Below are 16,094 nucleotides of genomic sequence, written 5' to 3'. Positions count from 1 at the left end.
CATTTAATTTAGGGTCAGGGTAAAATATCATGACTGACACAAAAAAAATAAATAAATAAATAGCTGTAACATGAACCGAAACATCTACAAATCTAAGATGTTTTTAAATATTTACAAAAGTATTTTCGTAAAGTCCTATGTTCTTTCATTTCCTTACACCACAGCTTACTATTTTTTTCACCCTTGTCATTTTATGACCTGCTTAATGATTGTTTTTTGACCAGAAGCAACCAATTCAAATAAATGTTCAGTGTGTCAGGGTTTTATTTGAAGTTGTATTAGAGCTATTGCTATTTACACAAACAGAACAGAAATAAAGCATCGCATGAATTCATAAATAGCTCCGCTTCATGTCCGACATTGAATGTACCAAATTATTCTTTGGAAAAATAAAACAACTGGGCAAATTTGCTACCCCTCAAGTACATACAAGATAAGGGTTTGAAAATTATGAGAGGAAATCACTGAAAGCTTGCTTTCCAAAGAACACTTAAAACCGAAGCCAGAACATAGCACTTCTCATTCTGTTATAGTCCGGCAGCTGCTCAATTGGTCCTGCATAGAGAAGAAAAAATAAAATAAATCAGCCGTCAACAAAAATTGTTGTGAAGTAAAAAAAATGAGCTCAAAAACTAACACACCTATTCAATAATAGGACCTGTTCTGATTATTTATTTCAGAACCCAAAACCACTGCCTTAACAAATACAGTGCATCCGGAAAGTATTCATAGCGCTTCACTTTTTCCACATTTCTTAATGTTACAGCCTTATCCTTAATCTAATGGATTAAATTCATTTATTTCCTAAAAATTCTACACGCAATACCCCATAATGACATATGATATTCACAGCCTTTGCTCAATACTTTGTTGATGCACCTTTGGCAGCAATTACAGCCTCAAGTCTTTTTAAATATGATGTCACAAAATTGGCACACCTGTCTTTGGGAATTTTTGCCCATTCCTCTTTGCAGTACCTCTCAAGCTCTATCAGGTTGAATGGAAAGCGACGGTGTACAGCCAGTTTCAGATCTCTCCAGAGATGTTTAATAGGATTTCGGTCTAGGCTGTGGCCGGGCCACTCAAGGACATTCACTGAGTTGTTTTGAAGCCACTACATTGATATTTTGGTGGTGTGCTTTGGGTCATTGTCCTGCTGGAAGATGAACCGTCGCCCCAGTCTGAGGTCAAGAGCACTCTGAAGCAGGTTTTCATTTAGGATGTCTCTACATTGCTGCATTCATCTTTTCATCTATCCTGACTAGTCTTCCAGTTCCTGCTGCTGAAAAACATCCCCACAGCATGATGCTGCCACCACCATGCTTCACCATGCATACATCAGACCAGAGAATTTAGTTTCTTATGGCCTGAGAGTCCTTCAGATGCCTTTTGGCAAATTCCAGGTGGGCTGCAGGCCTGATTGATGGATTGCTGCACAGATGGTTGTCCTTCTGTAAGGTTCTCCTCTCTCCACAGAGGAACACTGGAGCTCAGACAGAGTGACCATCGGCCCTGACCCTTCTCCCCCGATCACTCAGCTTAGATGGCCGGCCAGCTCTAGGAAGAGTCCTGGTGGTTCCAAACATCTTCCACCTACGGATGATGGAGGCCACTGTGCTCATTAGAACTTTCAGATCAGCAGAATTTTTTCTGTAACCTTCCCCTTGCGCCTCGAGACAATCCTGTCTCTGGGGTCTACAGACAATTCCTTTGTCTTCATGCTTTTTTTGTGCTTTGACATGCACTGTCAACCCTGGGACCCTATATAGACAGGTGTTTGCCTTTTCAAATCATGTCCACTACCACAGGTGAACTCCAATTAAGCTGCTGAAACATCTCAAGAATGATCAGTGGAAACAGAATGTACCTCAATTTAGAGCTTCATGGCAAAGGCTGTGAATACTTATGTACATGTGATTTTTCAGGTTTTTTATTTCTAATAAATTTGCAACAATTTCAAAGAATCTTTTTTCACATCGTTATTATGGGGTATTGTGTGTAGAATTATGAGGGAATTAATGAATTTAATCCAATTTGGAATAAGGCTGTAACTTAAAAAAAAAATGTGGAAAAAGTGAAGCGCTATGAATACTTTCTGGATACACTGTATGTGACAAGAAACGTGCACCCTTGGCTTCGTTTTACATGATCACGTTTAACATTATCCATCCTAACAATCCTGATAGGTTAAATTCTTTATAAAAACTTGAGAAAAGAGAAAGCCACACTTTGACTAACAGCAATCATTTTCAGATCTCAGAACTAATTGTAAAAAAAAAAAAAAAAAGACATTTTAAATATAAACATTAAATAAAAAGAACAATAAATGGACTCACCGACTGCAGACACAGCTGGACATTTATCATATATGTATTTAGAACAGACATCCCGGACAACACTAGGAGTCACAGCCTAGTAAAAGACAGTCAAACAAAAAGGGATTCTTAAAATACATTTAACCTCAGGTATTCACCCATCCTAAGGTTGTAATGACAGAACATTTACCTCGATTCTGGCATCCCACTCTGCCAACGGGATGCGGCGACCATAATTTAGTATGTGCCTGCCAATTTCATCACAAACAGGTGTAGTTCCTGAGAGGGGGGGGGGGGGGATTTGAGAAATGTATTGAATTTGAGAAATGTATTGAAGTCATTTTTAGTTTCAAAAACAAAACACTGTCAAGCCATATGAATATACTTGTGATCCAAAAGTTATAGGTTCAGGTCAAGTTCCTTTCTTTGTTCAGATGGTTTCACTATGTGGCTATGATCTTAGATCAGATTTATATATCTGTAGACATTTTAATGACCCATTTGTATGATAAAGAAAAAAAAATATTGTAGTTATGGTTTCTTCTTTATACCGAACTGCATTAGACGATGCACTTTATTTAATAGATTATGACGTCAATTAACCATTTGCAATGGGATTGTAAAAGATGTTATGCATGTTTAAGCAAAATCAAAATCAGCTTGTGATGTTTGAGTAGTTTCTGGTTGTTTCTCCCCTCAATAACACAATATACTCAAAGATTTATTACTGGGCAACAATGGATAAAATCTATTTTTTAACCATATAATCTTCTCCTTTATCTTGATCAAAATTTATTTGTTCTCGATTTTAGACATGTATGAAGATCAAGAAACACATTGCGTTTAGCAAATTTAGCCCACGTTCACAGTGAGGCGCTTTTTTGTAACTGCTAAATCACTGGCTGCAAGTAAAGGTAATTTGTTTGTGATCATGAATAAAATAGTTATAATAGATTGCTTGGTTATGAAAATATTGGGTTTAAATGAAGATGAAAAAAACATTTCCACAGGATAACATTGTCATTTTTTTAACATGGAAAAACAGATATAACATTTTTACACAAAAAAAAACATGCTTTGCATATGGCAGGGTGTCCAAACTCAGTCCTGGAGAAAGGACCATGAGAAAGAAGGTAAAGGGTTTGTTTGGATAGTATGTTTGAGTTTATTACCATTGAGCTGTCCCACTAAGCTAGCCTTCAAAGCATTCTTAGCTCGAGCCACATCACTCTCAGTCACTGTGGTGCATACATTCATCCTATGATACAGAAACATCAACAATTATGATCACTGAATAATAAATGATCACATGAAAGAAACCTAAACCACACTCATGTGGTTTCAATTCTGTGACGCACCAGGCATTCTGAGCCCAATGCATCATGTCTTCGATTTTAAGTTTGTCTGTAACGAAATAAATTCCAAGCAGTCCAGTATCGCTGTATGAGGAGTAGAAAGTCTGGAAACTGTGGCACAGGTTCAGCTCTGCAGCCCGTTGAGCCAGACGACTGCTTAAGTGCTGTATACAACATAAAAAGAACAAAGAGCATTTCATCATCACACCAACATTCTACTTTTCGGATGCTCAGGTAACTTAACATTTACATGTGATTTGTAATGCATTATCACAGCTGAGTGAAGGCATGCGATCCTTGTTCAGAGTAATCTCTTGACTAATCAAACATTTTATTAAGTTCAAACAAGCTTTAAACAAGCACTGTACGCATAGTCAATTCTGAAATGTTTGGAATGGATTTTTTTTGTAATATTTTCTGGTCTTTTTTTAGTACGAGCATAAACCTATGAATTATATGGACTCCCCATATTACTTGGTTATTAGGTTTTCGGGTGAAACCATTGTCATCTTCATTCATCATAAAAAACATTTCATATCCTTAAAATTGTTTTCTTTAAATAATCCTTCAGTCTGATGGTTTACTTTGCTTTGTATAGCAACTGGTGACAGTTCAAATGTATGGCATTTTTTACAACAAAAATGACAATGAATGGCTTGACAAATTCCGAAGCCTAATAACAACCAAACCACAAAATACCAAGAGGTCCATACATGGTAAATTAATGATCAGGTGATAGAAGCTTAAGAAAACTAATAATCTAACCTTTCCACCCCCGAATGTGATGTCATAACTACCAATGATGGAATTGGCAACCATTAATGGCACAATATCAGGACTTGCAGCTCCAGGTCCCTCTACTGCAATAGCAATGTGTGCTAGAGGCATTGCATCATCCCGCATGCGAATCTGAAAGCAAGATGGCAGGTTCAACGGCAAGTCAACTAATCGTCAAAGGCTAGAAAATAAAAACACAAAAAATTCATACCTCACTCCCAGTAAAACGGCATGGGGACAAAACAGGTACTGCATCACCCTCATATTCAAAAGAAATGCCCCCTAAATGCTGCTTAGCCAAAGACACAAGCTCATCGTGATTCACTCCTACAGTCGAAGAAAAAGATAGTGTTTAAACAATTGGCTTTGCTTTGCATGGCTTTCAAAACCACATCTTTAAAAAGAGTTGCAAGTTAAAAAACAGCAGTACCTCCAGCTGTGGCCAGGACCATGCGAGGTGCTTTAAAATGGCAATTGATGTACTCCAGCAAATCATTGCGTGTTAGTGTCCTTGAAAATAAAGAGAATGAAAAAGACATTTTTCATTATCAGTTCTTTAAGGGGCATTTCATTTGGTTTGTTTATGCAGATACATTGAATCTGTCCATATTTAATCTGATATCAGATTTTGAAAGTTTGCAATATGATTCACAGTTTTATTTGGTTACATGTGCACTTACAAATTTGAATGCATTCAGGCCTAGAGAAAGCTACTGTTACTGTGCGTTCACACCAAAATTAATTTACAATGGCAGCGATAGGCAGCAAGGAGCAGCATGGTGCGTCTTCCCCGGTGTGGGCGTCGAAGAGAGTTGAAATCAAGTTATGGTAATGGGCTGTGACGCGGTTCAGCGGCAAGCAATTAGAATGTACTGTGGAAGCTCCACCACTTGAGGAGTCCAGAGAACACAGTCACTGTGAACTTTCATTCCGACCACAGTTGTTCCCAAAGGTTTGATTATTGCGGAGGCTGGATTTCCACTTATATACAATGTTTTCTTAGAGGAACATACGTTTAAAAAGTTACTGGCTAGTTACTGATGTGAATGTGTATTTGTGTATGTGTATATATATATACACACATGTATAAATATGTGTATATGTGTATATATATATATATATATATGTGTGTGTGTGTGTGTGTGTGTGTGTGTGTGTGTGTGTGTGTGTGTGTGTGTGTGTGTGTGTGTGTGTGTGTGTGTGTGTGTGTGTGTGTGTGTGTGTGTGTGTGTGGTGTGTGTGTGTGTGTGTGTGTGTGTGTATATATATATACATAAATATATTTAAAAAAGGTATAGTGTTGTTGCTTCAGAATATTTCAGATATATGCGCAACAACTTGATCTTTCATTGATAAATTTTATAAAAAGTTCACAACATTTTCATGCTAGAAATTATGCATTTATGCAGAAATGTAACTGATTTGCTGATATGCTGCAGCAGCCGCTTTAAATATGATATCAATGTAGCTAATTTTTACGCCGTCGGTGTGAACGCACAGTTACATTGTTTTCCAGGGCTTTAACAAGGATGATCATTATTATTAAACGTTTTGTTTGTTTAGCAAGGATAATCATTATTGTTAAATGTTTTGTTTGTTTTGACTTGAACACGTACATTCGTAATGGCAACTGAAAATTTCAACCAGTTGGACAGACTACAATTTGTCCTTCCCACTAAATGGTGATACATTTCATGGCATTTCTGTTTCGAGAAAAATCCCAGCGTAGCACGTTTTTTTGTACACTATAGAATTTCAGGTCTCCACCACCCCTTTCTAAATTTCATTCAAGTTGAGATCAGTTTGATTGACTAAAGATCACTTTGAGCCATCATTACGACAATGCAAATACTTATAAATGCAGCTATTGTAATAAACCAAGCGGCAACCTCCCTCTCTCTCTCGTGAAGCAAATATGGAAGTAACTGAAACAGCAATTCATCTATTGACCCCACTGTTAAAATGACCAACTTTACAGCAGAAAAAAGGTGTTTACAGCCTGGAACAGAAAACGATTTTTGTTCATATGGCTAATATTACCCTTCATGACTACAATATTTTTTTTTCTTTATCATACAAATGGGTCATTAACTGTGAGGGGGGGTGAGTTTTTTTTTATAACTCATCCGTTTCGTTTATATTAAGTTATATTAGGTCTGCATAATTAAGGGCGTAGCCACTTGAGTGACAGCTATGTCTCGCTGGCCGCAGTCACTTCACCTCAGCTGATTCTGGCTGATGAGCCGCTAAGCTCAGCATATACATCATATTTTAGTTTTGTTTTATGTGGCTTCACACAGTTGCTTTTTGGAATTATTTCCTATAATTTTCTGATGATATGGCATGCTGTGTGTACTTAATTTTGCTCACAACCCATTCACGCATCCTCCATTTCCCAGGTGAGTGAAATTATATACCTGTATACCATATCTATAAATGTATTTGTTTTAATTAAGATCATTTATATTTTTCTTTAGACCTGTAATGCACTCCAGAATCTGACAGCTCTGTCATACAGTGTTATGCCAGGATTTTATAAATAGACTTGCATTTACTAACACATATATTTGAAGTATTTGGATGTAATTTGCGTTTTCCACCATAAGAACGTCATAAGAACAATGTTTAGAGGCTCAATGTATTACAACAGTGTTTTTAAAAGACTAAACACTTAATTGATATAGTACACAACCAAGCACATGTGATCACAACACAAACGAGTCGCATGTAATGAAGTATTAAGAATTTCTCCCAAAAAAGCCCATCCAAGCAAAATGCTAGCAGGTGTCTGTAGCTCCACTCACGCTTCGCCTCTTTGCACTTGTTAGGTATCCCTGTCGGTGCGATGACACACGAACTAAATGGCGACAGTTGGCCACGCCTACTTGTAGCTTCCTTTGCGTTCTTCAGAAACCTATGAGTGACGTCACGGATACTACGTCCATATCTTTTACAGTCTATGTAATTAACACGCAATACTGGGTGTGCATTATCAGGATTCACATGGAAAAAATATTAAACATCTGGATGGTTTTGTGCATACCTGATATTGGCAGAAGGACCAAAAACACTATGGCCAAGAGCAGTACCCTGGAAGGCCGTAGCATGGAGCAGATCCAGGCAAACATCCTGCAAGCTGCCCTCTATCTCTTCCAGCTCTCTTAGCGCCACACTCCTCTGCTGCTCCATCTCAGCCTCACTCAAAGATGAGCTCTGTACTACTTCTGCCAACAGCTCCACCGCTAAAGAAATACCATAAAGACATTTTGTGATAAATGAATAAATAAATAGACATTTTACACATCCTGGAGCCTCAGTTGCTGCAGTTATGGTAATATTATGGTATTATTATGGTAATTTGGCTATTGATTAAAACTTGGACAAGGTATGTATAATCAGACCAAAACCTTGTTCCTGCCTTGACTCAGAGCAGATGTCCTGTATAGTCATTAGAAAGCTTCAGTTATTTCAAACCACACTACATTATATTTTTAGCCATATAATTCTGGATAAAACAGTTTTCGTTTTTTTTTGTTTTTTTTTTTTGTGATCATGATTAAATATATTCAAGCTGTAAGGATAACATATGTTATATTATATTTGAACTGTTTTAAATAGTGTCTTTTATTCTTTAGTGAAAGTGTTGCTGTATTTAATTATTTAATGAATCCCCAAAGTTTACCCAAATTGAAAAATTCTGTCATTTACTAACCCTTTATAAATTTCTTTCTTCTGTTAAACGCAAAACAAAACATTCTAAGCAAAGCTGGAAACCTGTAACCATTGACTTAAAAGTATTTGTTCTTTCTTCTGCTTTCTTCAGAATATGTTTTTTGTTTAACAGAATAAAGAACCCCATAAATTTCCCTTCCATGGTACTGATTATAGCATAAATATGGCAAAAATGTAAAAGTCCCCAAGAAATCAAAAGTAACCATATGATTTTGTTAGCTCACATTGCTAGTTTTGTGGTGAACAATTCATTTGTGCATGTTATTAAGAAAAAACTGTTTGCCCTTGTAATCCTTAATTCAAATCTGAAAATGGACTTCCTGTTTTTTTTTTTTTCAGTTAAATTGTCAGATTACATATGTTTTAGGAATTGGGAATGGCTAACATATTAAAACACGCTGCTCCAGCTGTCAGAAATGTTGAGGAAGAGGAATCTGTTGGGTTGTAATAACTCTCCCCAAACCTTTTTTCAGATCTTTTTGATTAAAATGCCTACTTTACTACATCCAATCAGCTCGCAGTAGAAAAAACAAGCCACGCCCACTGTTTCATCATTTAATTTTCGGATTCTCTAGGAACTGCACCATCATACAAAAAAAGATAGCGGTTGCACCTTCCGGTTCATGGGGACTTTAAAGCTCTTGTTAAGTAAAGTTGTTGTTTTCTTCAAAAGATACTGGAATTGAAACCGAGAATCATTAAGAACTGGACTCGTTAAACAAAATTGGAACTAGAATAATTAAAATGAAGCCCAATCCTAAAATGTCACAAAAGTATTGATATGAAAATTAAAAAAAAAAAATAAAAAAAAAAAAAAAAACACACACAGATGTCTATGGTAGTGATCACAGAGTAATTACCCTTTGAAAGTAACTTGAAGCTTAAAGTGAGAGTTAGAGTATCAATTAAACTATGACAGCAACTATTAAAAATGACACTGAAACATTCAAGAAATTCATTCAAAAATGCAGATTCTTCCAGTAATGAAACAAGTATTCATCAGTCATTTATTCAAACAAAGTAACTCATTAATTAAAAAAAACAAAAAACAAAAGTAGTTTAGATTTTTACATTAAGATTTAATTGAAACTCCGAACAATTGGGATACATTTTAACTGATAACCCATCCATTCCCCTAACACCTAAGGGGATAGTTCACCCAAAAATCTAAATTTACTTACTATTTACTCAACCTCTAATGGATCAAAACTTTTTTGAGTTTGCTTCTTCTGTTGCACACAAAACATGACATTTAAAAAATTTATGGTAGGATGCAAGTAGATGATTACAGGTTTTCAGCATTCTTCAAAATAAAATTATTTTGCGTTTAACAGAAGAAAGAAAATCCTAAAGATCTGAAACAATTTTGTCTGAACTTTTTTTTTTAAGATTATTTAGAAAACTATGCCATCTAGAACCTGTTAGAGTAATTGGACTGTTTTAGTAGCTGGGTTGTTTGTTCTCTAACCTTTAGGTAGGTCCTTGGAAAGAGTCTTCATGTAGTAAGCAGTATGTTCCCGAGAGGTGTACGCATTCAGGTGACCCCCCATAGACTCCACTGCTTGTTCAAGAGCAGACTGGGGGTGCTTCTTAGTGCCCTTGAATCAAAATAGAAATAAAAGCATACTAGTTAGTGAAGAGTTACGATTTTAAATTTCATAAACAGTACAACTGAATATAGTGCAGAAACACTTTAAAATACAGTAATCACAGTAGATTCACACACTTAATATTTTCTATTTTTATTCAGACAACAAATTGCATTTACATTTTTTTAAGGGTTCATACACGTTTACTACAAAAATTCCATGACTTTTCCATGTTTTTTCAAGACTTTCAAGTAAATTTTCATGACCTAATGTTTTATGTAATGTCTATATGCGTGGTAAAAAAGAATACATGTTAAAATTTATTACAGCACATCATAAAACACACAACAATCTATTTAGCTTCAATTTATATTTATTCATTCATTCTTTTTGGCGTAGTCCCTTTATTAATCAGGGGTCGCCACAGTGGAATGAACCACAAACTTATCCAGCATATGTTTTACGCAGCGGATGCCCTTCCAACTGCAACCCATCACTGGTAAACATCCATACACAATCACACACATACACTATGGACAATTTAGCTTACCCAATTCACCTATAGCGCATGTCTTTGGACTTGTAGGGGAAACCGGAGCACCCAGAGGAAACCCATGCAACATGCAAACTGACCCAGCCAAGGCTCGAACCAGCGACCTTCTTGCTGTGAGGCGATTGTGCTACCCACTACAGCACCGTGATGCCCATATATTTATATTTATGTAAAATGTATTTAAATAATGCTTACACTGCACTAATAATGTGAGAGTATGTGATTGGCCAAGTATACAGATATCGGTTTTCCATGACTTTTGCAAAACTTTGGGGTTTTTCTGGCCTGGAACTTTTCCAAGCCTGGAAAATGCCATGACTTTTCCAGGTATTTTTAATGACCGTATGAACCCTGTTTATTGCTAATTAATTTGTTTGTTTCTGCTTTTCCTTAATAGGTGTCATTTCAATAAATGCTCACTTTTATTAAATGTAATCTGCAAAATTTATAAGTAAAGGTGTTATAGTATACTTTAAATGCCATGTGCTCCAAGAAAAACCCAGCTCCATTATTCTTCTCAGTCTCAAATCTGCTCCCACAACCAATCCAAAGGCCAACCTGCAAAAGCCAGACACATTAAATAATTATGAAGAATCACAGATGTAGCAAATTTGCAGTTTATTTACTTCATGTTGAACATGACTTTAACACAGCATTTTTAAACACAACAAGAACAGAACAACAGAGTGGTCCTACATAAATGTAAAACAATGGGTGTCATTCGCTAATAATTGCATACATTTTACCTATTTATATGCACATTTAAACTTCTCACAAAAACTTTCCACCTAAATTCACAACATGTGACACACACACACACACACGCACACACACACACACACACACACACACACACACACACACACACACACACGAGTTTGTTCTAAAACTCGATCTTCTATTAATGAATTAATGAACTGAACTGAACTTAAACACTACAAACTGAACTACACTGTTCCTATTTACTGTTACCTTTTATGTGAAGCTGCTTTGACACAATCTACATTGTATAAGCGCTATACAAATAAAGGTGAATTGAATTTGAAGTATTCAGCTCTGTTCTAAATTAGCATCTGCGTGCACAATGTTAGTAATTTGCACAATACATGCCTAAACCAGTTCCATATAAGGTCTTTCCACAAATGTACTTGTCCAGAGAAAAATCATAAAAAGACAAATTCTGAAATAAGAAGAGACAATTATGGCATTGAAACAAAAGAAAACAAATGTGGAACATGCTTTCAATTCTGAAAATGAGAGGTGCAATGCACTGCATTTTTGTTGACTTCAGAATCGATAATTTTTCAAAAGAGCAAAGCGCTGCGCTTTTTATGATGCTATAGGCAAGCACACTGTATTAATGGACCTGATGCTCAGGCCCTTTTCCTAGTTTACTCTTTCCAACTTCAGGTACACATGAGTGCACCATCAAAACACGAGGTGCCGTAGGCAAACACAAGACGCATGCGGGGCACATAAAAACCCCGCAAAACCCTTGATGCCAATAGAACCATTTTAAAAAGCCGCCTCTTACCACAAAAGAACGCATTCAGTTTGATCGAGGCTTGCACAGCCGTTCATCACTCTCAGGAAACATATCTGTATGCTCTCTAAAGTTACCGACACAGCGATGCTTCCAAACACAAGGTGAGACACAATAATCATAACTTATACTAGGATGGAGCAGGTGATTGTTGCTTGGAGCTCTAATTATCGAATATGACATATTATATAAATACTATAATATACATTTTTAATGTCTAATTACATTTCATTCACTTTGTAAATAACATATCTAATGAGATGTATTAAATGCTAATTACGAATTAAAAATATGCCAAGTAGGGCTGCATGACTATGACAAAAATCATAATTATTGATTATTCCATTGAAATTGTAATTGTGATTATCACAAGGTACATTTATTGATGTTTTAAATAGATTTATACCATTGTTTGAAGCAATTGCATGCCATAATACTATATATAAAATAATAATAAAAACTATTATTGTTTTCTCATTGCCAGTTTCTTGAAATAAAAAAGGAATAATATGCAACATAAAACTGAATAATACACTCAAATATAATGCTGTACATACAGTAAATGTCACTGCATAAATTAAGGTTAAAAAAAATATTAAAGTTACAACAGCTATTCAAGTCAAGAGTGGAGAGTGATTTTATTTTTATTTTTTTGTTTGATTAATAAAAACACAGACAGCAGGAATAAGATGTTCACCGTTTAAGACGATACACATATTCGCCCTGGGAAAGCTACAGATAACATCATTTGTCAAATGTTTACATTCTAAGGCATAACCAATTGAATACTATTCAAGTCAAGCATTTTGACGTAATTATTGGATACAACTGTTTTACCATTCAGAAGCCGGACTTCAAGCGTTGTATCACTTTCACAGGTTTAGGACGAAGCATTCTCAAATCTCTAGTGCATGTTGTCTTTGTGCCTTGAGGTTCAGTGATTAAATAACAAAAGCTTCAATGAACTGTAGTCTAAACATGAAGAAATGCTTCTGGTCCCACGTGCACTCACATTGTCAAAACCCAGGTAATCATGATGGCATTAATGACAGGACTCAAACTGAGTTTACAAAAAGTGACTCGGCTTCTGTTTATGTGGTGTGTTAAGCTCTCGCTTCTGTATTTGTGCATTTGGATGGGTAAAATGCAGAGCATAAATTCCACTTATCTTCCACTTTCGCTTTAACATGAAAGTATCCATAATTTTAGCAGTGACTGATGATACATTACGCATGGACAATGACATAGGCTAGCCTACATTCAAACACGCACAGATTTACAGAGGGCATGTAATAAGAAATAAGAAGTCAAAACTGTAATAAGTAATCATATAAATGGATTAAAAATATTTTTTTTTTCAAAAAGTCAATTAGGCAGGAGTGTTTTTGTGAGGTTTGAATGTGCATATACATGTGAATGCTCTAGCCAATTATTAATACATCAGACCCACTGCTTTGTGAAACATCTATTTACCGTGCATGTTGGCTGGTTGGTTTCCTCAGATGCAATCCTCAAGCCATTGTCTAGGGTAGTGAGCCGAGTTTCTGGAGCTCCTAGTAGGCTCTGAGCATAAGACACAGAGGCCTGTCCACGTCTTAATGAAAGTCGCAGAGGCTAAAAGAAAAGGCAGTTCCAAACATAAATATGGCACAATTTCCTTCACAAATCCACATCACACAGTAATGCAATGACTTGGACTACAGATTGATCCTGATTTTGCATTTACAGTCATCAATTAGCCTCTCAGCAATTAAGGACTGGATTTTCCCAATTCCAATTACTAATATGACAAACAAATTAGACTGATCTTTATTACAGATTTAACAAAAATTTGAAAGAAAATAAAACATAAAATAGCTATATCGACTTTCAAATTGTTGCACTTTCAAGTGAAGAATCTGAATGACATTGAACATTTTGTAGATCCATTAGAACACAATGCCAATATTTCAAATGGATGAATAATGCTAGCCCTGATAAATTTACATTTTGTCAGACTTGATGCAGTTTTAAGGGGGACAAAATGCAGTTCCTATGCTTTTGCATTCAGTCTGTACCTCAGTATTGTTTGTGTTCACAGCACATGTTCACTTGGCTCAGAAAGCATAGATTATATTTTACAACCAAAACTCTGACATTTAAACATTTTGTTATTATTTTTACATCATAAATAGTATGTTTTTACATTTCCATTAAGAGAATTTTCATTTTTTTTATTGCAGAAAATATTTGGTTATAATTATTTTAGACAATCCCAGCAGACCCCATATGTGTCAAAATATTCATATATTAGAACATATTAAATGATTTGAGGACTAAGCAAAATATATATTACAAAAGATTAGATAATGTGACTAGGCAACATGTTTGTCAAATGAATCTACCCAAAACCTAAATGGCATTCTAAACAACAACAAAAAATTAGTAATTTAATCTTTATGCAAGCTGTCAGAAAAATGTTACATTTAAAAAACACACTGAATCGTTCATTGTAAAAAATGTAACTGTACAATTATACACTATTAAACAGTAAGTGTTGTTGTTGTTGTTTTCAAAACTGTGTGATGCCATGAAGATTAGATAAATTTCCATGAAATCTCCACATTTACTGAAACATTTATAAAACATTCCCTGATAATAGTAAGAAAATAATAGCTCGTTCTACGCCGTTTTGTTGCTGTTTGCTGAACTGCTCGATCCTGCATAGGTGGCGGTCATAGCACTCGCACATAACGTACTTGATTAAAAATTACGAAATGTAATGTCACATATCAAAAGAATATACGCTTATATTCCATAGCTTAACAATTACAGAATATAAAGCGAACAAATAACCTACATACATCTCCAAATGACGTCAATTTTCAATGACCTTGTCAGATCAATAACGAGGTTATACTTAACACTAACATAAAAGAAAAAAAAAAGATTAAAACGCAACATTTAAATTACAAAGTGATTTGCGGACACAACCTTTTTAACTCGTCTCTTGGTCATAAAAGCTTTCATACTGATGTAAGTGACCAAACCTTCAGTGAGCTATCGGTTAGCTCTCTAGTATTCACAAGGCCAAATGACAGTCACTTTGATCTTGGAAAGCGACTGTTTACTTATGTTTATCAGTCTACTTAAAACTAACGTTTGAAACTCTTTAAAAACACTTTAGTATTCCAAGGGCTCGCAATACTTACGTAGCCAGCTTTAGTAAGAGCTCGACTGATCCGCCACATAGAGGGAACCATTTTGTCCACAGTGTGCACCACCACTATCCGTGCAAATCTGACTTGCGTTGTCTTCTTCGGTCTCCTCCTTTCGTTGGTTGCAAACATGTGTGCATTACCGCCATCTATTGTTATCATTAGTTCACATGACTCAGTCACACAGAAGCTGCGTCCCAAGTCGCATACTTATTTGTGAGGAAATAGTCCATACTTTTAAGTGTGAGTATATGCCAGCTTTGGGACATATCCTCAACTAAAATGTGTTTTACATCTTTTTTTATTAACATAGATGTTAACATTGCTGTTGCAGATTGAATATAACACAGAAAATGTGATTTAAATGTTTTCCACTTGGCTAGATATTTATCAATAGGATATATGCAAAGCTAGTGTTTCTTACCATACTGATAAACTTCCGGTGAACGGTTATTGTGACTTTTTTCCTTTTGCAATTATCTAAAAAATAAAACATCCCCAATATATATCATATACTATAAGTGGTTAAATCAGAATTTTTTGTGCACAGATAAAACAAAAACAATGACTTATTCAACACTTCTACTCGGTATCAGTACATTGTGTGCATTAATGAGTACTGTGCAGTGACATATGCCCCCCACAAACTGTCTATTATTTAAAAAAATATATATAATTCTCCTAGTTAGATATGGGTAAGGCATTTAAGACTCCAAGCTATTGATTTCCAAATATTTGTGTTTGAACTATATTGTGCCCTACCATACAAATGACAGCAATGTTTAATATGGGTTGAATAGAGACACAAATTTACACACATACAAACCATTTACAACTCTAAATCAGAAAAAGTTAGGACAGTATGGAAAACGCAAATAAAAAAATAAAGTGACTTCTAATGTGCATTGACCTGTATTTCATTGCAGGCAATAGTACAGCTATTTTTGCAGACAAACAGCACGTTATTTAATGCGTTCCTCATGTTTTCTTTTTTTTTTTTTAAATAAGCGTATGCATACATCACAGATTCTCT

The 16,094-nt window shown here is 35.5% G+C and overlaps 1 protein-coding gene across 1 annotated transcript; it reads right to left on the bottom strand.

Moving 5' to 3' along the window:
- Nucleotides 1-246: 246 nt before the first annotated feature.
- Nucleotides 247-15,166, bottom strand: LOC130230642 (cytochrome b-c1 complex subunit 1, mitochondrial). Its single transcript, XM_056459772.1, has 13 exons — nucleotides 15,056-15,166; nucleotides 13,338-13,478; nucleotides 10,793-10,879; nucleotides 9,648-9,777; nucleotides 7,491-7,689; nucleotides 4,878-4,957; nucleotides 4,659-4,774; nucleotides 4,436-4,579; nucleotides 3,674-3,834; nucleotides 3,488-3,573; nucleotides 2,506-2,594; nucleotides 2,337-2,412; nucleotides 247-555 (listed from the first exon to the last, which is right to left on the bottom strand). Exons 1-13 carry the CDS (start codon nucleotides 15,104-15,106, stop codon nucleotides 491-493), a joined length of 1,425 nt encoding a protein of 474 aa, XP_056315747.1. The 5' UTR covers nucleotides 15,107-15,166; the 3' UTR covers nucleotides 247-490.
- Between the last annotated feature and the right edge of the window lie 928 nt (nucleotides 15,167-16,094).

The sequence above is a fragment of the Danio aesculapii genome, chromosome 6 (genome assembly GCF_903798145.1).
Source record: "Danio aesculapii chromosome 6, fDanAes4.1, whole genome shotgun sequence".
NCBI classification, from domain to species: domain Eukaryota; kingdom Metazoa; phylum Chordata; class Actinopteri; order Cypriniformes; family Danionidae; genus Danio; species Danio aesculapii.
Note: the sequence above shows the minus strand (reverse complement) of the source record. Positions and strands in the feature narration are given on the sequence as shown.

Excerpts from the sequence above, each read along its gene's own strand:
- LOC130230642 (XM_056459772.1), bottom strand. The coding sequence starts at position 15,106 with ATGGTTCCCTCTATGTGGCGGATCAGTCGAGCTCTTACTAAAGCTGGC. Across the intron at positions 4,958-7,490 it reads GGTCCTTCTGCCAATATCAG|GACACTAACACGCAATGATT; the intron begins GTATGCACAAAA and ends TTTATTTTCAAG. Across the intron at positions 2,595-3,487 it reads CTTAGTGGGACAGCTCAATG|GAACTACACCTGTTTGTGAT; the intron begins GTAATAAACTCA and ends CCCCCCTCTCAG.